At 39.4% G+C, this 21,584-nt stretch overlaps 1 protein-coding gene across 1 annotated transcript; it reads right to left on the bottom strand.

Moving 5' to 3' along the window:
• Positions 1-11,773: 11,773 nt before the first annotated feature.
• On the bottom strand, positions 11,774-19,468 carry prep (prolyl endopeptidase). Its single transcript, XM_054618471.1, has 14 exons — positions 19,256-19,468; positions 18,811-18,885; positions 17,950-18,083; positions 17,713-17,843; positions 17,142-17,351; positions 16,638-16,759; positions 16,424-16,529; positions 15,986-16,177; positions 15,669-15,866; positions 15,218-15,321; positions 13,933-14,164; positions 13,712-13,843; positions 13,448-13,604; positions 11,774-12,260 (listed from the first exon to the last, which is right to left on the bottom strand). The coding sequence occupies exons 1-14, from the start codon at positions 19,391-19,393 to the stop codon at positions 11,966-11,968; spliced, it is 2,226 nt and encodes a 741-aa protein (XP_054474446.1). The 5' UTR covers positions 19,394-19,468; the 3' UTR covers positions 11,774-11,965.
• Between the last annotated feature and the right edge of the window lie 2,116 nt (positions 19,469-21,584).

The raw sequence follows: 21,584 nt of genomic DNA, 5'->3' as shown, positions 1-21,584 counted from the left end.
GTTTCCCCGCGGACCCTCTGCGCCCAAGTTGCGATAGAGAAGCTTCCTCTGCGAGAACGGGCTGCGGTGGTCACCATTAATCCGATATCCTCGATCCCATCGCTCACCAATTTAGCTCGCATGGTACGGCGTGCTCTCTGCCTTTTGATATTTGTGTCATGTCTTCAATCCCTCCCTCGCTCACACCACCTCTGCACTACTCTCTCTCCCTCTCACTCTCCCTCTTTCTCTCTCTCTCTCTCTCTGCCTCTCTCTCTCTCTCTCTCTCTCTCTCTCCTTCGCTCTCATTCGCTCTCGAGCTGGCTGTGCCCGTTCCCGTAGTGAGAACACGTGACTTTGACAATTACATGCTTTCTTGCTGCTAATTTCTGCTCTGCGGTTCCACGGAAGAGAGGGAATCGGACTCGCAACCGTGAGCAGAACACAGCCCCCAGTTCTGTGATTATAATAAATTAAAAAAAAATTAAAAAACAACAAGCCCTGTGTTAATACTAGCATGTAACAAACAGTAGATTGTGCTTTTTGTACTTTGTTTTGTTGGTGGTAGAGCTATATCATGATGGGCTGGTGTGGCTACATTGCCTCAAGCTATTATACTCTGAGATTAGATTAGATGGGATTCAATTAAATTTGAATGATTCCTTTGGGTGTAATTGGGTGGTCATAGCAGCAGGACAAAATAAAACATGGGGCAAGAAAACTGGAAACTATTGCAAGGAATTAGCAACAGCAACAGCAAGTTTGTAGAAATAAAAATAGATTTTTCAAATGATCATGCATGGACATTCAGCAATGTGTCAATTTGTGCTTCAGAAAACTGAAACTAACGTTTTAATAGATTTGTTTTAAATGTATGCATATCAAACATGCATTTTATTTAGTAAGTTATGTTCTTACAAATGCCCAGCCCACATGGACTTAAGACAGCAGAAATGCAGTGGTGAAACATTTGAAGATCACTTTTAAATAATAATCATCACATTACAAACAAAAGGACTTTGTCCTCCCTCAAAGGGTTCCACATCTAAAATGTGCAACTAAATAGTGGACCCTCCTTTAAAAAACAGCTAAGGTTTTTTATAATGATCCATCTGTATATGTCAAAACATCTTCTCAGACATTCCTTTCACCAACATAAAACACTGAAAGATTTGGAAGATAAGGTTAATAATACCAAACATGTCTTATTTTACACCAGACTAACACCTAACCCATACCTTTCTAAGTCTGATCTATATTTATAAACCCCAGAAAAAATAACCAACCACACTGAGATAACTACATTCCCTTTACATCAGACTAAAATAACTTATAATAACAATACAGAATAAAAATGTAATGCTCATTTTCCATGCTTTCCCTGCATGGACATGTTGTTTTTGAGCTCATGTTCCTAACATACGACCAGTTACCTCCCAGCATCATAGTGGGCACCAGAGGAGAGCTGAACTCACAGCTTTGGAATGTGACTGGAAAACCCAGAAAAACAAACCTGAAAACTGATGTGTTCAGTTGTCAGTAGAAAATCACCCCTCAGGCCAACGGGCACATTGCAGACGCTTTTCACAGATACTTAAAGTGACGCACAAAGACGATTAAATGGTGGGTAAGTTCATGAGGAAGGCATCAGACTTGTTCTTGATTCTCTTCTGCATTACAAGGGGATGAAGATACAGCAATGAGAGTTGTTAAAAATATTTGTTTTGCTTTGAGAGCAAACCGGTTTACTTTCGGTAAAAGCTGGATCATAATAAAGCAAAAAAGACTTCAAATATTAGCATATTAAGTTCCATAAAGTTTTTTCACCATAGACCTTTCATCTTTATAAACATAGCTTTTGTTAGTTTGATACATAATACTTGTAGATGCTCATTATTTTGATTAATGAATATATGAAGATAAATCATACAAAATAAGTCATTCCAAAGAAACTAAAAAAACAAACAGGAAAAGACTATTACACAACATTTTTACTTGGATAAAATCAAGAGTTTAAACCCCAGATTCAGGTCCCACTGCATATGCAAGTTACACTTTTTGTCCACCAGCATGAGACAAACACTCTCCAGAGAAATATGTCCAACCCTAAACTGAGGTTACTCAAGGCCACCCAGCAGACCGATAACAACAAGCCTGAAAAATACCTCGTCCATTGAGAAACATCCCTTCCTATCTCACATCTACCCTGGTGGGATGGTTCTCCAGGGGTTATTCCCGGGTATGAGCAAAGAGGGAAAAACACGTTGGAGGAATGAAACAACAACAAGCCCATCTCCACCCATCAGAGCTAAAGAGCCCACCCTCTGGAATTCACGAGTTTTACCCCTACCCCCAATCCATCCATCCCAGCCCCCGCGCAAAAGGGCCTGTTTTTGAAGATGCTTGTAGAGGAGGCCTCTGCAGTGGCCACAGAATTACTGTTTGGGTCACAGGGTTGGATACCAGTGTCAGATGTTATCCACTCACTCATATCCTGACAGGACCTTTCTGATTAGGACAAGTCAGTGGAAATCCCCGTAGTGCTCAGCTCACCGACATGTGTGCAAGCTAATGATCAGGAATAATTTAGATATGGGTGGCTTGGGTGTGCCTGTTAGTCAAAGGAAGCAACTGAAATACCAAAACAGAGATTAGTGGAGATTTAAAGGCACCTAGACTCAATTAGAGCACCTTAATATGGCTGAGAATATTTTTGTTTTTATGTGAAACGTCTCAAACTCAGGATAGACGTATGAGTACAGGGTGTTTTAAGGGAAAACCTCTTGAAACTTTGTTTTAATATTTAATATTTGAATATGACTTCTGCTCTTTACATTTGTTTATTAAAAAAAAAAAAACTTGTTTCAATTTAAGGTATTTTCTTCTTTTTGGAAAACTGCTCATTGACTAAAAGGGGCAAGTTTTTTTATGAAATTTTGCAAAAAAAAGTCAGGGATAAACATTGCTGTGTTTTGAATAATGAATACTAAATACAAATCTTTTTTCAACAACCTTTTAATTTGCCCTCATGCTGATTGAAAAGATTGTTTTAAAATGTGTTTAAACTTACTAATGAGTCTTTTTTGTGTGTGTTTGGGTGTAGCAACCTTTCATATCAGGTTTTGCAAGAAGTTAGGGAACTCATATGTGTAAAATAGACATGAATTGGCCTATTTTCTATTAAACTTCTTCCTTTGTTTTATTAAACATCAATCTTATAATCACCATGATGCACAAGTGAAACTTTTATTTGCCTTCATGCTGCATGATAAGGTTGTGCACAAACTTGTTTTATTTATTCATCAATCTTTGTTTGTCTTGTTTTCATTTGTGGAGAAACACATTTTAAAATAGTAATTTCTAACATTAAGTTCTGCATTAAGGCAGGGAATTTATAACAAAACCATGCCTTGGTCTATTTTAAAGCTGAACTTTAAACACTTTGTTAATTTATCAGGTGTTTATCTTATGATCGAGACTAAAAGTCATAATTCGGCTTCCTTTTATGTGCCTTCATGCTGCAGTTATAAGATTGGTTTCAAACTTGTTTGAGCTTCAGATCAATCTTTATTTTCCATACTTGAACAAAAAGATCAACTTTTCTCAGCAAGTCCTGCAAAAAGTTAGTGAACTCCATGAGTTGGTACACTTTTAAGTAAGAATGTTAATTTATAATGTTGACAATGTTATTTAGATAAAAAGTTCATGATTAACTTTGATAATAATGGCATGTAAAGTTGGATAAGTTAAGAGTTAGCTATTTTGGTTTACAAGTTACAACGTATACAATAAGTTTTTGCTCTCATGTTAAACTGAAACAAAAAAAATGAATCAATCTATAATTAATATGTTATCAAATTAGGTACATTACTTTTTGTAACTGTAACAACAAAAGACTTGTTGTTGCAAAACCTTTCAAGGTGATATGAACCTCTGTTAGGACTGCATGATATTTAGTTTAAGAATCAAGACAGTGTGTAAGTATTCAGTGGTTTGGTCTATTCAAAACATTTGAATATATTTATAAAACACAACATATATTAGACTGCTCTGGCATATATTCATAATTCTAAAATCCCCTGCTGTTTTCACAGCCAGTCACAATCATGCCTGAAGAAGATATGGGGTCTTTCAACTTAAAGACTTTAAAAGAGAGAAAGTAAACCACCACCTACATATTTAATAATGTAGCTGGTGGTGTGCTGCAGTAAATTATATTTAACTTTTTTTCTCTTGAGGTAACAAAATATTTTTTGAATGACTATTCAAACTAACCATAATCTGTTATTTAGACCGGAAGAGGCCTGTAAGGAAAATGGGTGCAAACTGAAACCAGTCTGATACATAAGCAGGTAGTTATTTGGACCAAAACAGATAATTATGAGCATTTAACCTCATGAGCAGGAGCAGATTCCTGAGCTGTGTGAATACCAAATTTCTAAGCAGACTTTGGACTCCATCACCCTAGCTAACCCCACCCAACCCCCACTCCCCACCCTGAAGGCTCCCAGAGGAAATTTGCCTTTACCATGCTGCTGTCAATGCAGTTCAAAGGGTTCATTGAGTTCGTCTCTCCCCTTTCCCCTTTCTTTTTAAGTGAAGGGGTTATTTTTCTCTCGTTTACTTCATGCATTCCAGCCACCAATCCTTCACGTTTTATATCCTTAGTACGGAAGTGTAAACAGTGTTGGCAAAGCAGGTCATCCAATCTTAGGAGTTATTTTACAAGTACTGGGCAGTATACATATGTCAAAGGTTTTTCATGAACAAGTTATTATTCTCTTAATTATTTTTATTCATTTCAAACTCTAAACACAGGCGAATTGCTAACTAAGTTTGAAACGACATTCTTGGTGATTCCTGCCTGTCTCTGTTGAAGAAAAAGAAACACACAGTTTTTTTTGCATTCAAATGACGTTCTTCTTTTGCCATATCTATAGATTTCGTTAAGGAAGATTTTAAATGAACGAAAAAAAAATGAAACAAGTTTCACAAAAGTTCACATGTGCCATGTGCTCCACACTTGCCCACAAAAGTTGAACCAAAACTTGTGGGACATTTTATTCATACACTCGCTTCATTTAACGGAATAAGCATCGAATCATTCATTAAATATCTGATTTCAAATTTGCGTTTGCGCAATAAATGTAAATCAATACTTTTAATCCGACACATTTCCAGGATCTTGTAGACTATTTCCCATCATCTCTTGAGCCCAGCAGGGTGGTTTCAGTTTGAGGTGGGTGACAGAGAGAAAAAGATACGAAATAAACCTTTTTTGGGGGGGGCAGTAAATCACGTGGTACTAGTATTCTTTTAATTCGAGAAACTCTCCTCCATCAGGAGTAAACAGGGTGAAAATATGTGAATGAAATATCGGTGACGTCAGAGAGAGGGGGGAGGTTTGGAGAAGAAGCGCCTCTGCAGCCGGTGCGCCAAAAACTGCGCACAATGGGACAAAATATCCGGCTTCACTTCAATTTTATTTATTGTTTTTTATTTTTCCTGCTCGGTTCCGGCAGGTAGGCATGATTTTATTTCCCTCTTCTTGGGTGTATTGAACCTTTCTAAGGTTTTCCACCATTTGTTGATCAACTCCATAAACCCAGTGAATAAGACCCCTCATCTAATGATCCGTGTGTTTCCTTGACTGAAGATCATTATAATATTCCTATGATATTCTTAGAATGAGGTTAAGGTCTGCAGTGATCGGTAACATCTCTTTTGTAGGTTGTTTTTTTTAAACTGTTATTTATGGTCTCACACAAGGAATTCAGAGTTTAGTCTTGATTCCTATGTGCCATTTGTTACTAAATAATGGGCGCGCATCTTAAACTTCATCACTTTTTTTTGAATGGGTTTGATAAACGAGCCGATCCATCACTGTGTGTTAAAAAGCCGGTCATTTCAGGTCATGGAGGAGCAGGTTCTCCAGCTTCGCCTGTGGGGAGCTTAGCTGCTACCAAATACCACATTCGGTGACTTTTCTCGGGACATTTAGTTGAAGAAAATAGGTTTCTCGTCGAGTCTTTCTTTGTGTTTTTGGAAGAAAAAAAAAAGAAGTGACTCACCTGTAGGAGAGGATTCAGACATCTTTCCTCTTTTCCTCTGTGAATGAATGAGATGGCACAGGCAGACCAAACGCTTCTCCCGGTGTCCCCTTTGGTAGAGCAAATGTGGAGGAGAGGAGAGGTTCAGTCTGCTGGACCTGAAGCCTGCCGACAATCCAGTTTGAATTACATGTTTAGGCTGACTTTAACCTGCCGTATGAAAGCCAAGTGACCGGCTGGAATCAAAGAGATTTTCCGTGGATGAATATTTAATACACGGTAACATAAGACGCAGCGACGTGAGGAGGCAGGCTGAGCTTGTTTTTTTAAATGTGTCACCAACAGATTGCTGGGAGCCTATTGCACACATCCATAGAATCATCTCCAAAATGATCCATAGATGAGGCACATCTTTCATTGACAGCCCCCATTTTTCTTTTTTTTCCCCCCTGATTTCTGATCTCAGAGGCAGAGTCGGTCAATCTATTGTTTCTTGACGTTTTGCATGAGTGAGAGAGACTCCCTACAGATGAATCAGAAGGGTGTTTTAGCTGCAAAAGAAAATGAAAAAATAAAAGTTTGTTTTCAAATAGTCAAGATATTCTTATTGGTAAATTTCAACCCAATCTCCTGCATGTCTAAGAGCTTTATCGTGGCTCTTCAAACCATGTGGCATTCTTGGCCTCCCCCAATCAAGCTTCCAGCCTTCCCCCACCTCTTTCTCTCTTGTTGATAAAGATCCATCCTTCACATCCCCCACCCAGGTTGTTCATGAGCAGTTTCAACTATTAACAAACATTAAAACACTTAAGTTTCCCCTGAAAGCATGCCAATATAAGTCATAAAAAGTCATAAAAAAAAAAGTCATACAGAGGGAAACACACCTTAATGTAGTACTATACATTTACAACCCCAACCCTCCCTACTGATCTGACATCTGCTCTTCACTCACTCGGCCTTGTGTCCTCACAGAGCAGTAAGCTCCAAGAAAACTGTTCCCAGACCAGTGATTAGGAGTCGATAAGACCAAAGAGTCAAGAGATACAGGAGACTGAAATAAATAGCGCCATCCATTGGCTCGCTACTGGCGATCACCTGCACAACTCTGCATCTTAAACACTGTAAAAAAAGAGAAAAGAAAAAAGAAAGAAGAAAAAAAAGAGGTTTTGATGTGTATATATATATTAAAAAAAAAATACACGCAAGGCCTCTAAGTAATACAATAATACAACAGGAAATTAAGCCGCAGTAAAATAAAGGATCAGCGTATCTGTTTCACTTAAACCAAAACCTCCACCCGTATTGTTTTAAATCAATATTGCATGTTTAAACATTTCCGGATCTTTCAATAAACAGAGTTAAGACCCCGCTCAGCTGCCATGTTTGAGCTGGTGAAAACATCTTTTAAAAGCTTTGCTGCTGTTCAATATGTGCTTCTCTTAACCCCTCACGGAAACGTTTGCGTTTTAATGGTAGATTTCAACAACAGGAAGCAAAACAAAGTTAAATAACAACTTGTATAGCAATAGTATTGATATGTACATGAGAGGTATTTCTTTTTTTTTTTTTGCTCCTCCGCTGCGTTATATAGTTCCCCAGCAGCGGCTGAGCTGCCGTTTCCGGTTGGCGCATTAATATTTCAGTAGGGTCACAGGTGTGTGCTCATTGGGTATTTCAGAAGGTCTTCAAATGTGTTAGCCAATCAGAAATTAGCACCCGTTCCAGGCGTTTCACTACACTTTTTAGGACACAAGTTGAATATTATAGATCCATGTCAAATGCGTTAATACGTATCGGCATACTTTGTAATGTATAAAGAATAATATAGGAGGTATTTAACATACGAAATCAAGTCAGCTGGTTTGTACTCTAATGCACCACCAGCTTTAACTTAGAATGTGTAAAATAAGCATTTCCTTTATAAAGTTTGCACTCTTCAGTCTCTATGTGGGATGTCGGCCTACAGAGCGGTTCCACGGGGCTTTCAAACGCCCTCTGGTGGTTAGTTATTATACATACATACATACATACATACATACATACATACATACATACATACATACATACATACATACATACATACATACATACATACATACATACATACATACATACATACATACATACATACATACATACATACATACATACATACATTGCCTATGTGTGATTGTGAGATGTGAAAGGGAGAGTGGGCATTTGTTGAAAATCCTCTCTGTTCTTGATTATGCTTACTTATCAAGTAAATGATCAAACTACACAGTAGTCATCATGTGGCATATTGGGTATGTTACATGTTCTAATCAAAACTCTTCATGGTGCTTACTGGTAGGAAATAAAATAAAAGATTAATTAGGAATAATGTATTATTATTTTTCAACTCAAATCCAACGTGCACACCATGTGTTTTTCATAACCTCCAAAGAGTTTAAATTGTTTACTCAGGGACTATGGTGTGAAAAGTTGTATCTATTCTATTTTTTAACTGAGCTTATTGTTCATATTTTGGACTGTAAACATGATTTTGTCCACTTACCTTTTATTCCATTCATTTACTCTGAGAGTTGTTCAGTGAATCCCAAACTAGCTGTTGATAAAGTGGATTTCTGTCTACATATAGCTGAAAAGTTAAAGAATATAACTTAGTAGGAATTAAGTGAATAAGAAACAAAAGAAAAATGTTTTTAAAAATGTCTAATATAGTTGCCCGATTCTGGTTTCAGTTTTCAAGATTTTAAAGTAGTTTAAACGTTTCTTGTAGAACAAAACATAAGCACTTTAAGTTTTATGTAGCTAAACAGTGCAACTGCAACTGGAACATTTATGGAAATATATTGACTTTAATTGTGTGGAACTGAAACATCTGAATATTTTCATCCATTTCTTAATATCCCACTCTAAAAACTGAATTCCTTAACATGAGAAGTTTCTGTTTGGATGTTTTCATTTTAATCAAGAAAACAATATTGTAACAGGCATTTAAACCTTACTTATTGTCAGTGCCCTGATTCTAATATCTCTAAAATGCAAAACAAAAAAGATTGAAGTGCAATTCACTTTTCTGGGACTGAATCTAGAATGTCTTCCATGTTTATTTAAAAACAAAAAAAAACTAAGTGAAAGTATGTGTGTGAAAAGTATGAATTATTTCAGTAATATTCATGAAAGAAGAACTGTATTTGTCTGTTAATAGTTTAAATCAAAGGATATTTCACTAGGACAGTTTTATCCTCATGGTGTTGTCCACAGCTGTCTAGGCCTAACAGCCTTTTCTCACTGGCATTAAGAAATTTAAATGTTGTATTTGGAGATTTCGCTCAGTAAATGGAGAGAGAGCGAGAGTGTAAATGTGACTGTTGAGTACGATAAAATGGTAAGCTCAAACAATCTGTCTTCTAATTACTTTTTTGCTCTGTAAATCATGTAAAGTTACAGCCTTTCACTTTAATTTAATGTTTAATTTATGCTCTTAAAAAAGGTACAGGAAATTATGCATTGAAATGAAAAATAAATGAATATAACATATATGAAAAAAGTGTGTATTTTTCTTCTTTGTTGTGGTGAAATTTAATTTCTGTTTCAAAAATGTGTTTGTAAAAACTCAGGTTGAGGACATGTCATTTTCTTTTATCAGCAATTGCACTATAACATTTACTCATTAAACATGAGGGAGGAACATCAGAGAAGTTCTTGAACATGAAACGTGTATGTTGAGTAATCCACATGGGGCCCTCTGTCAGACCACCCTCATTTTTCTGCTCCTGCTGCACGTGTTGGTCGTTTTCAGAGTGACTGCCGCCTGGTGGAAGACCAGAACATACACACAGGACTGGAATCAGACACGATTTAACAGGGAATGTTGATCTTAGACACATATGGGATCAGTGAGTATAGTATTAACACAATAATTATCTCTATCAGTGTTTGTCCTGGTGCTAATTAGGTTTTTAGCAAATAATCTAGTCTTGAATCTTCATCTGTCTTTGTGTCTAAATCAGATGACAGTAGAGGACAGAGAGACTTGTATAAAAGTCTGTCCTTATTTTCACCTTCACAATGATATTTCTGGGGTCAGTCTTCAGTGGAAATATAACAATAAATCTCACTCTAAAACTCTGTATTTCCAGAAGCTCAGCTGCCTTTACTTTAAAATCAGTCATATTGAAAAATCTTTTTCAACATTCACCTTTAACAGACTGAAGAATTTGTTTTTGTTCAGCGTACACTTCAGGTGATTTTTCTTGACAACTTGATTAATAGCTGTACTTTAATGGGTCAATACTCTAAGGAATTGCATTCCAGCACAAATAGGTGTAAATATTTCTTTGTAATATTTCTGGGAGATGACTTTTAATACAGCTACAGAGTTCTTCAGCTATCAGGGGGGGAAAAAAAGATGAGAAAAAGAGGAAAAGAAGCAGGATTTCATGCTAGAAACCACAGAAACAGTGTACACAAACGTTATGAAATGTTCTAGCTACCTGGGTGGTCTGGTAGTCTGAGGGGCTGAAGCCTTTGACAGTGACCTCTCTGAAGATGTGAGGCTGCAGCGGCTCCCGAGTCAGGTCGCCGTGGTAAATGATGGCTGTGTTTCGGTGAAGCAAAAAACATAATCTCCTTTGTTCTAAAATCTTTAAATCATTTTTGAAGATATGTGGGGAATATATTTTACTGTAGCACATTTCTTTCATCTTATGCAGGGAAGAGTTTAGATATGAATAAACTAAATGCAACCCAGATACTTAGCAATGCAGCAAGATACAAGACGGTTTTGTCTAATCTTAAAATCACTTTATACAGCATAGATAAGTTTTTACTTTGTACATGGATGAAGATACTTAAGAGCTTCTTGTACTTTTTCTCTCACTTTCCATTCCTGTCTACAAACATGGATGTGTCACAATAAAAATGATTTGGACAAATTTAAGTCAAAATTAATCAATTATAAGTCAATTTAATTGTTTGAAAAAAGTCCAGTTCGAGGTTTTTTTTATTTTAGAGCTCAAGCAGCACTTTGCTCCTTCATCACATACATTTATTTATGACAGAATAAATGGGCACCATAAATCACCGTTTAAAAAGTTGTTTATTGTAGTGTGGCATTGTGTTCCGTTACCTTTAAAAGGCAAACAACCAGCACATGTCAAGAGGTAGAAATCATTATCAGTCTGAAATAAATGTGGGGGACACACACACACACACACACACACACACACACACACACACACACACACACACACACACACACACACACACACACACACACACACACACACACACACACACACACACACACACACACACACACACACACACACACACACACACACACACACACACACACACACAAATTTTTGCAAGTTCCTCATCCACGGCAATACTGTTGTGTTGCGATAGCATCATTTGCACTAAACTTGTACATGCTGGAGTCATTCAACATCCATAGCCTCCATTCTGTACACAGACGTAAAATAAATAATACGAGTCACGTTGAAGCATCCAGAGGACGCAGAAACGATCCACACATGACCTTTTCCCTCTGCCGATAGGCTGATTACTGTAACGGTGAAGGTACCCCTTCCTTTACACACAAATCACTGATAATGTCTCCGTCTCCTTAGGACTACAAACAGGGCCAATAAGAGAGGGTGTGGGGGCTGGAGGTTTGCTTATAGTTGTCTGCAGGTGCAGTCGGGTCAGATCCTGATGAGTCTGTGACAGGCTCACATGAGAGGGGGGGGGGGGGGGGAGTGATGGACAAAAAATAGATAATAAAGAAATGACAAAAAAAAAGATGACGTAATGCTGGCTGGGTAAACGGGAGGTAAAAGCTCCAGTAGAGTGTCGGTGTGAATGTAAAACAAAAGTGTTACAGCTGGTATGAGCAGTATCCCAAATGTGATTTGAGTAGAGGAAGAGAACATTAAAATGAAAAGTTATTTGACCCAGGAGATGTTGAGACAGCGAGCGATGAAGGCGTAGGTGTCAGCCACCTCCTGGATGACCTTGCTGGTGGGCTTGCCCGCGCCGTGGCCCGACTTTGTGTCCACGAGGATGAACAGAGGGTTTGTCTGCTTGGGGCTGCGGCCTACGATGTGCTGCAGGGTGGCGATGTATTTGAGGGAGTGGAGGGGCACCACGCGGTCGTCGTGGTCCCCCGTCAGCAGGAGTACCGCGGGGTACTGGACCCCGTTGCTTTCTGGAATGCGGATGTTGTGGAGCGGGGAGTATCTGGAAAAAGGAGATGCCGTGGGAAGGTACGGAGGTCAGATATTAGCACAAGTGTAAGGAAATAGAAACAATCCTGTTTGTTGCTAAGGGCTGCAAATAACAAACAGCTTAAAGTTACTATGAGGAACTTTTAACTTGTTATTAAAACATTCTCAATGAAATACTTTAATTAATGAATAATAACAAGACCAGTTATTATTCTTAATACTTGTCATCGGTGCCACTGGGTCCGATTCCAGCAAAACAAGAGGACATCTAGCCGGTTCATCAGAAACTCCTAAAGCTCAGACTCAAGCGAGGCCTCCTGCAGCAACCAGTCCTCGTTGGATGGACCCAGATCTGGCTTTGCTGCCGCCTACGACCTGCAGTCTGAGCTCAAGCAGGAGGTGGATAGCTACGCCCACCGGAGCAGTGGCTGCTCCTCCAGCCAGGAGCAGAGCTTCACCCCTCTGGGAGGCACGGAAGAACCAGAACCAGGACTGCACAGAGCAGACTGTCAGAGCCTGCTGCAGTAAAAAGGGACTCTGGTGTTCTGAAACTCTGCCACTTTTGTCCACAGGGACAGCCAAATTAAGGCAAAATGAAAGTTCCTCGTAGTAACTTCAACTATAGATTAATCTGCAGATTATATTCGCAATACATTGATAATCATTTTGTCTGTAACATTTTAGAAAAGGGTGAAAAATGATGTACCAAGAAATGATGTCTTCAAATACCTCAAACCAACAGTCGTAAAACTCCAAATACATATTTTACTAGAATACAAGAATAGGAAAAGCAGCCAACTCTCACATTTGAGAGGCAGGAACCAGAAAATGTGGTGTTTTTGCTTGAGAAATGCAAGAAATGATTTATCAACTATCAAAATAGTTGACTATTCATTTTGTTTCAATCTACTACTCAATAAAATCAATTAATCAAATAGGGTTAACGTTTCTATTAAGACAATGTGCTAACAATTATTTTTTGTGTAATATTTCTTCCAATGAAGCTGCTTGTGTTTGAATGCTTACCGCATGCAACAGTAGCTACTTTGAAAGGGTAGCTGCAGTATGTACTAAAAGTAAAAAAAAAAAATCTTATGTTTCAATAGGATTTTCTTCCTTCTGACGTTTGACCCATCTTCCTCCCCAACTTTGACCTCACCTGATGAATGTGTGTATGTGGATATGTTGCGGAGCACTTACTTGATGAGCCACTCATACTGCTCTTTGTCCTCAGAGCAGCCAAAGTCTGTGGTCCAGGCGTGGCCGATGGTGAACTTGTGGAATTTCAGCATGTCCATGACGCCTACCTGAGCGACAGCACAGCCAAACAGCTCCGGCCGCTGGTTCACGCAGGCCGCTGAGAGAGGAAACACACAGTCAGACACACCACGGACTAACGACTGTAAGATAAAACTGTTAGAGGATTCTTGCTCTGTATAGTTCCTCAGGAAGCTGTTCACATACCTACAAGCAGGCCACCGTTAGAGCCTCCATTTATAGTCAGCTTGGAGGAAGAAGTGTACCCTTCTTTGACGAGATATTCAGCCGCACACTGGAAGTCTGTGAAGCAGTTCTGCTTGTTGGCCAACATGCCAGCTAAAAAGGGTAAAATACAAATTATGTAAATGGAGAGTTTTTTTGCACTGGTATCAAGAAACGAGATGGATGAGCACTATTCCTCTCACCTTTGTGCCAGGTCTCCCCGTACTCCCCTCCTCCTCGAATGTTGGCAACAGCCAGGACTCCTCCCAGATGTCTGACGAAGATGAGTCGGGAGACGCTGTAGCTCGGTGTGATGGAGATGTTAAAACCACCATAGCCGTATAGAAAACCTGGATGGGAGCCATCCAACTTTATGCCCTTCTTGTGAACAATAAACATGGGGATTTGAGTGCCGTCCTTGGAGGAATAGAAGATCTGGCAAAAACATGGAGGACCCAACATCAGGAAAACAAATAGGACCATAAACAGAGCCATGATATCAGAGGGAATAAGTGTCTTTGACACATACAGCGGGTAAAATAAGTATTGAACACGTCACCATTTTTCTCAGTAAATATATTTCTAAAAAGGTGCTATTGACATGAAATTTTCACCAGATGTCGGTAACAACCCAAGTAATCCATACATACAAAGAAAACCAAACAAATAAGTTCAGAAATTAAGTTATGTGTAATAAAATGGAATGACACAGGGAAAAAGTATTGAACACATGAAGAAAGGGAGGTGCAAAAAGGCATGAAAAGCCAAGACACCAGCTGAAATCTTTGTATGTATGGATTACTTGGGTTGTTACCGACATCTGGTGAAAATTTCATGTCAATAGCACCTTTAGAAATATATTTACTGAGAAAAATGGTGACGTGTTCAATACTTATTTTACCCGCTGTATGGGATCAATGTATATGGTATTAACACACAAATTAAGCTATTCTTGGTTCTTCAGCGGTCATTGTGTCTAAATCAGATGAAAGGAGAGGACAAACGGACTCTTTTATAAAAGTCTGTCCTCAGCTCTGCTTATTTTCACCTTCACAATATTCCAGTGGAAATATAACAATACATCTGACTCGGAACCTCTGTACTTTCAGAAGCTCAAATGACTTTTCGTTAAAGAAATTGAAAAAACAAATGAAATTTAATATTGACAATCTTTTTCAATATTCAACTTCAACAGACTGAAGAATGTGTTCTTGTTCAGCACACACACACCTCAGGTGATTTTTCTTGACAACTTGATTAATAGCTGTTATTTAATGGGTCAATACTCTAACAAGTGGCATTCAGGCACAAATAGTATAAAGATTTCTCCTTAAAGATTTTTGCAAGAAGACTTTTACTTCAGCTACACAAAGTTCTTCAGCTATCAGGGGGAAAAAAATGAAAAGAAGAAAAGAAGCAGGATTTCATGCTAGAAATGACAGAAACAGTGTACACAAACGTAATAAAACAATGAAATGTTCTAGCTACCTGGGTGGTCTGGTAGTCTGAGGGGCTGAAGCCTTTGACAGTGACCTCTCTGAAGATGTGGGGCTGCAGCGGCTCCTGAGTCAGGTCGCAGTGGTAAATGATGGCTGGAATGACGGAGAAGAAAAACTGTCATCTCATTTTTTTCTAAAATCTTTAAATCACTTTGAAGATATGCAGGAAATGTATTGAACTAGCACAATTCTTTCATCTTTAAACAGTGAACAGTTAAAATACAATAAAACAAAATCTCAAGCATACTTAAGCTAGACTTTTATGTGTCTAATTTTACAATCATGTTATGGAGATTGCCGTTCTTCACCCCGTTTCCCCCCCCTTAAACTGAAATTATTTTTCACATCAAATTTGTTTATAAAATGACACAGCATCTAAAACCACTAAACAAACCGAGCAATAATATACACATATACACATGTATTTAGTGATCTCGTACCTGGAGAGAGGAAGGAGGTGAAATAGTAAAAGATCTCCGAGTCCATCTTCCGTCCTGTGAAACCCACCACGGAGCCGACATCGAGAGGGAAGGTCCTCAGCTCCTCCCCCGAGCTCAGACGGTACATTTTCAACACATTCTTCACGTCGTGGAGGAAACACACAAACAGGTAGCTGGAGTATGTACAAGTGGCGAACACTGCAGGGGAGACATCAAATAAAAAGTTTAAAAGGCTTATTTCTAGAGACATAAAAAGATATTTGAACACGCGTTCCTAACATATATGCACAGATCACATGAGTGTTGCAGCGGCTCACCAATAACGTCCTTGTCATGTTGAGGGATTAGCTCTTTCCAGTTGCTCTGAGCAGGAGAGGCAAAGTCGATGTTGATGAGGCGGTACCGCGGAGCGTCTAGGTTGGTCTTGAATGTGAACAACGTGCCCTCATTGGTCACGTACTCGTACTCAGCGTCAAAGTTGTCGATTAGCTTCACCCATGGCAGAAGTCCTAAACATGAGAGGAGAAGTATTTAAGTCCTATGATGAGGGCGCTGAACATGCACATAAAAACTTTGACTATAAAAAACTGACGAGGAAGTGCTTCTTGGATCATCTTGAAAAAAATGTAACCATAGTACCCATCAATCTTGCAACAGTTAGCAGGTAATGATAAATACCCACTGAAAATGCTGATAAAGAGCAAGCATTACAGTAGGTTTAACAGATCAACAAAATAAAACAAAGTGTAACATACCTGTAATACCCTGAGGAGTGGTTTTAAGGTCACAATACCACAGTCTGTTGACCGGATCACAACCTTCCCTGATAGACAGCAGCACGTAGCGTCCATCGTCTGACACCTGAAATATACAAGCAATCACTGAACCCTCACGGAATATCAATTAACACATGCACACCATCTTCATTTGTTTTTAATTTTAGGAGAAAGAATACAATATCTGGCATACCTCAGCTCCACCCATCCATTTCGGGTGGTCAGGAAACTCTGCACAGAGCACGTCCTCAGACTGCGGAGTCCCCAAAACATGGTAGTATAGCTTCTGGTGCAGGTTGGTGGAGGTCTCAGTGCCTAGGAGACAAAACATTTTACTTTCAGCAGTGCCCCCTAGTGGTGGCAAAAAAGAATAATTTAGGGATGAGAGGTAGGGGGGGGTGTGAAGTGGGTGTGGATTGCAGAAACAACACTGATACATCAATGTTGCAATAGCAGAGGATGCCACAAATCCATCAAACTAAAAAGAAGCACATAAAGAGTCCATTTACATCTCAAGTCTGAAATGTTTGCTTCAAGTATTGAGCCTTACCAATAAGATAGATAGATAGATAGATAGATAGATAGATAGATAGATAGATAGATAGATAGATAGATAGATAGATAGATAGATAGATAAAATCTGAGGGATAGTTTTAGCAATCACAGCAAAGTTCAGGATTTGAATATTTGACCTCACCGTCACTCTTGCCTTCCTGCTTAGGGTAGGAGTTGTAGAAAAGTCCCTTCCCATCATGAGTCCAAGACATGCAGGTAAACTTGACTCGCTCCAGGCGGTCCTCCAAAGGCTTGGCACCTTCCACCTGCAGGAAGCGAATCTCCACCCAGTCCGAACCACTGGCGCTGGTGCCGTAAGTCAGGTACTCCCCGTCCTCAGAGAACGCGTATCCTTAAAGTAAGAAGAGAACAGCCCATTTACAAAAGACATCAGAGAAAGCTGACATTCTATATTTAGCTGTCAACGTGGATGCTAATAATAGCAGGCTTTTTCTGGACATGAAGACATAACAGACTCAAAATGTAGTCGTCATTACCATATCAGGTAACTATTCTAACTAGATCTTTTCCAGGGCATTCTACAAAGGCCTTGCAAACAAATGCAGCAATTCGATCTAATCATACTGTCATTTATAATGTGATGTGGCGCAGGAATGCAAATTAATTCCAAAAAGAAAAACGAATAATTAAAAGCATAAACAAACCCAGTAGTAAAACATAACCTGTACTAAAATACAGTGCTTTGTTGATACCTCGCAGGGCAACGGTTCCATCGTCAGAAAATGTGTTTGGATCCAAGAAGACTGCAGGCTCAGCATCCAGGCTCTCCTGCACGTACATCACACTCTGGTTTTGGAGGCCTGTGTTGTAGAAGTGAAAGTACCTGAAAATGAGGGGAGGAATTGTTAAAGTACAACAGATATTACACAGATGTGTGCAACACAGATGTGTTATTGAGGTACAAAAAACATGATTCTGTTGTGGCTCACTTCGTGCCCCTCTTGAAGGGACAGCTGTACTTGGGGTAGTCGTACAGCTCGGTCATGCGCTCCTTGAACAGGTCTCGCACCTCACAGCGCTCCAAGAACGGCAAAGTCAGCTGGTTCTGAGAGCTGACGAAGGCCTGGTGGAGGAAGACACAGCAGCCAGAGGTTTTAAAGATCAATGTATTATAATCTCTGCGGTCAGTTCAAATAAGCAGATGTACTGATTCATCTGAATACTTATGCCGAGTAAAACCAGAACAGGTGTTTTTACAATGCAGGTTCCAGGTTTTACTCAACAGAATGTATCCAGATCATTCAGTGAACAGGCTTCTCGAAACAGGCCCCCTTGGTGACGTTAACAGATCCTAACACTGGTGGTTATGAGTGCCTTTAATTATCTGAATAACAAAACGTGTGCCAGTATTGAAAGAGTGAAATGCACCACTAACATGCTTATAAAACATGTCAAAATATCAGTACAGAAATAAATAACAGCACGTGTGTCTTCAGTCTTTAACCAGCTCAATATATTGCAGGTCCTTTCTTCCGGCTGCTGTCAGGCTGCACAACCAACTCCCAGTAGACCACATGACACATGACACTTAAAACCTGTGCAATACAATACACTGTGCAGTTATAATAGTTTTTCTGTCTGTACATATAATATTTCAGTTATTGTGGATTCTTTACTGTTTTTATTGCTTATTTATAATACTTCTTTTATCTTGTGTTTCTTTTCCTATGTCTCTTGTTTGCACTATAACCTATGCTGCTGTAATCCTGTACATTTCCCCGCTGCGGGACTATTAAAGGATTATTTTATTTTATCTTATAGCAATAACCAGTCATAAGGAGTGACGTCACCTGTGTCTTTTCGCTGTCCGGGTCCTCCAGCCAGCTGTACGGATCTGCTATTTTGCAGCCATGATACCCATCCACCTGAAAAGGTTCAGACAATAGATGACAGAGATGAATCATGTGAACTAGCTAGGGTTAGTAAGGTGTGGCAAACAAAACCAGGACAGACTTGTGCTACCAGGGTGGTTAGCACTGTTAGCCGACCAGCTAAGGTGACGTGAGATAACATGAACATTAGTAACATTAGTAACATTAGCGGGTTACTGTGACTCCCACTGGTAACAGCTGTCCCCTTTGTCAACAATGTCAGTCTGGGTTGCCAAATCAGGCTAAGCTAACTAGCACACTAACAAAGCAGACACTCACTCCAATGAATGGAAAAAGCGTGATGATGAAGCATCCCGGCATGTTAGCATGCTAGGCTAGTAAAGCTAGCACCCCGTTGACTCACCACTGCATCGTCGCGGTACGCCTGAGGATATGGGAAAGACATGTTGGAGGACAGTTTACGGGGATTGCGAAACAAAACAAGCTGCCTCAAAGACTGGGAAAGCGGTTTTGAAATGACCCTCTGGATCCTGTAAAACATCAACTCATGCGCTGAGATTTTCTTGCCAGTAGCTAACACACAGCCAACAAGGACTTTAAAGAGAATATCTGTTTGTGATGGGGATCAAACCAAACGTCACAGCGCCCTCTACTGGCAGAAACAAGAACAACACTCATAGTGGATTGGCTGAATAATGACAAAGGCACTGTGCATTTATAAACAATGTGGAGTCAGTTTCTTTAAAAAAAAAAAAAAATAAACTTATCATCCCAGTTAAAACCAGTCGAAAGAATATAATTCAACGTTTAATACAGATAATCTGAGTTGTCTGTGATCTGCAATACAGCTAAAATAAGTGGAGCAATGAGCACCGCTATACTATTAAACCCATTCAGCATTCTCCTGTTAATATTACATGCAGGCTCGTTGTAACAAGCCACATCTATAAATCACCCACTGATACATTCATGAATGAATTAAAGAGTCAGTAACTAATCAACACATGGTTTTACATGGTGTAGCTGCAGTTTGTAAACATGTTGCACATTGAAAATTGCAAAAAGCCCTTTTTGGAAATTTGGAAGACAAACTGTTGGTGGATTAGCTGTTATTGTATTGTTCTGGAAACATTTAAGTGATTTATTTTTAGCTTATAATTCGGGGATAGTAAATTACCAAAACTCAGAACAACACCTTTCTTTTGTTTTTGTTTTTGTTCTTTGAGATCAGAAAATAAAGTTACAGTCCAAAGATCAGTTGTATTCAACATCACTGTTGATGTTGTGAAACTAAACTGACAACTGTTTAAAAGTGCACAGTAGATGTAACAAATCAAAAAAAAAGTATTTTGAGGACCAACTATGACTACGATTTGTTCCGATAAAAGTCTAGTTGTACCAATAGCAAAAGGGAAGCTGCACCTTTAGTTAAAGGTTATCTAAGTCCACCGGGACTCTCCATCACCACTCTTATCTGTGTGGCAGAAGAGGATAGAGGTCAACCCTTCACTCTTCTGTCTTTCTGCGCGTCATCCTCCCCTCTCTTCCTTCCTCTCCTTACTTAATCAATCAATCCTGATCTGACCATCATTATCACTGGCACCTACTCTCACACATGACTGATAGCATGAGCTGATGAGATAAGGCACACTGAGGTAGCACGTAAAATGAGTGGATTCACTGAAGTGCATCATTCATTTAAAGAGATGTGTTTCTCCAGCAGAAATCAATATCTAGGATCTTTGGTTCTATTTGGTTTAGCTTGTTTGCATTTAAAATCACAAACATATGCGTTTCCCAATGCAGTCTATATCGTTCTATAGCAACATACAGAGGCTATCCTGTTGAATGTGTTGTGTTAATCCTCTGTGACATCTTCTGCCACTTTGTGACTGTAAGTCATTCTGCAGCTATGCAGATAGGAGCCCTGAAACCGGTTTAATTACACACCAGCAAAGGAAATGGATACCACGGCTGATCATACAGTCAGATGTCTCCAGGAGATTCCAAAGTGTTGTTACTTTCAGATTCAGCTTGAAGCATGTCGGAGCTGTCACGCCGCCAAGCCAGATTTTAAACGAAGATGAGAGGGTTCTTAACCGTCCTCTTGGGTGCAAGTGTATTGTTTTTTCTTCTGAAGAAAATGTAGTTGTTGGTGGGTTTCTGTCACAGGTGGTGTCATAGTGAGAGATTTTGGTCTTTTGGTATCCTCAAATGTTTGTGGATGTTTTTAGTCTAAGGATGGTGTCTACATCCACCTCCCCCCCCACTCCATTCTTCTTCCTTTCCGTAAGCCGGAGTCAGGAATACCCCTCTATGCAAAGGGGATCTCTTCCTGTTTGCCTATGTCAGGCTCAGATATGGGTCACAGAACGATTGTCCTCTGACGCCTCTGTTTCCTTTAACAAACTGGGGGGAGAAAAACAGTGACAGTTTGAATGAGCGTGTTTGTGTTTCCATTGAAATATGGACTTTTTAATGTTCATTGAGTGGGTGGGTTTATGCATTTTGTGTGTTTGACAAATAGTTGGGCTGGGCTGGAAGTGGCCATGCATGAATTAGACCTTCTTGTTCCTCTGTTTTCCTCCATTGTCCTGAGTCAACAGTGATCTGTCCCTCATAGTCGGAAGCACCTGTCTCTGTTGCTGCGGACAAAGGAGGATGACCACCTGTTGTGTTTCACTGCACAGGGTTACCACGAGGTTAACTCATTCATAAATCTCCATGGCTTC

Source organism: Anoplopoma fimbria, chromosome 18 (genome assembly GCF_027596085.1).
Source record: "Anoplopoma fimbria isolate UVic2021 breed Golden Eagle Sablefish chromosome 18, Afim_UVic_2022, whole genome shotgun sequence".
Lineage (NCBI taxonomy): Eukaryota > Metazoa > Chordata > Actinopteri > Perciformes > Anoplopomatidae > Anoplopoma > Anoplopoma fimbria.
The sequence above is the reverse complement of the archived record's forward strand: the minus strand, read 5'-3'. Positions and strand labels throughout refer to the sequence as shown.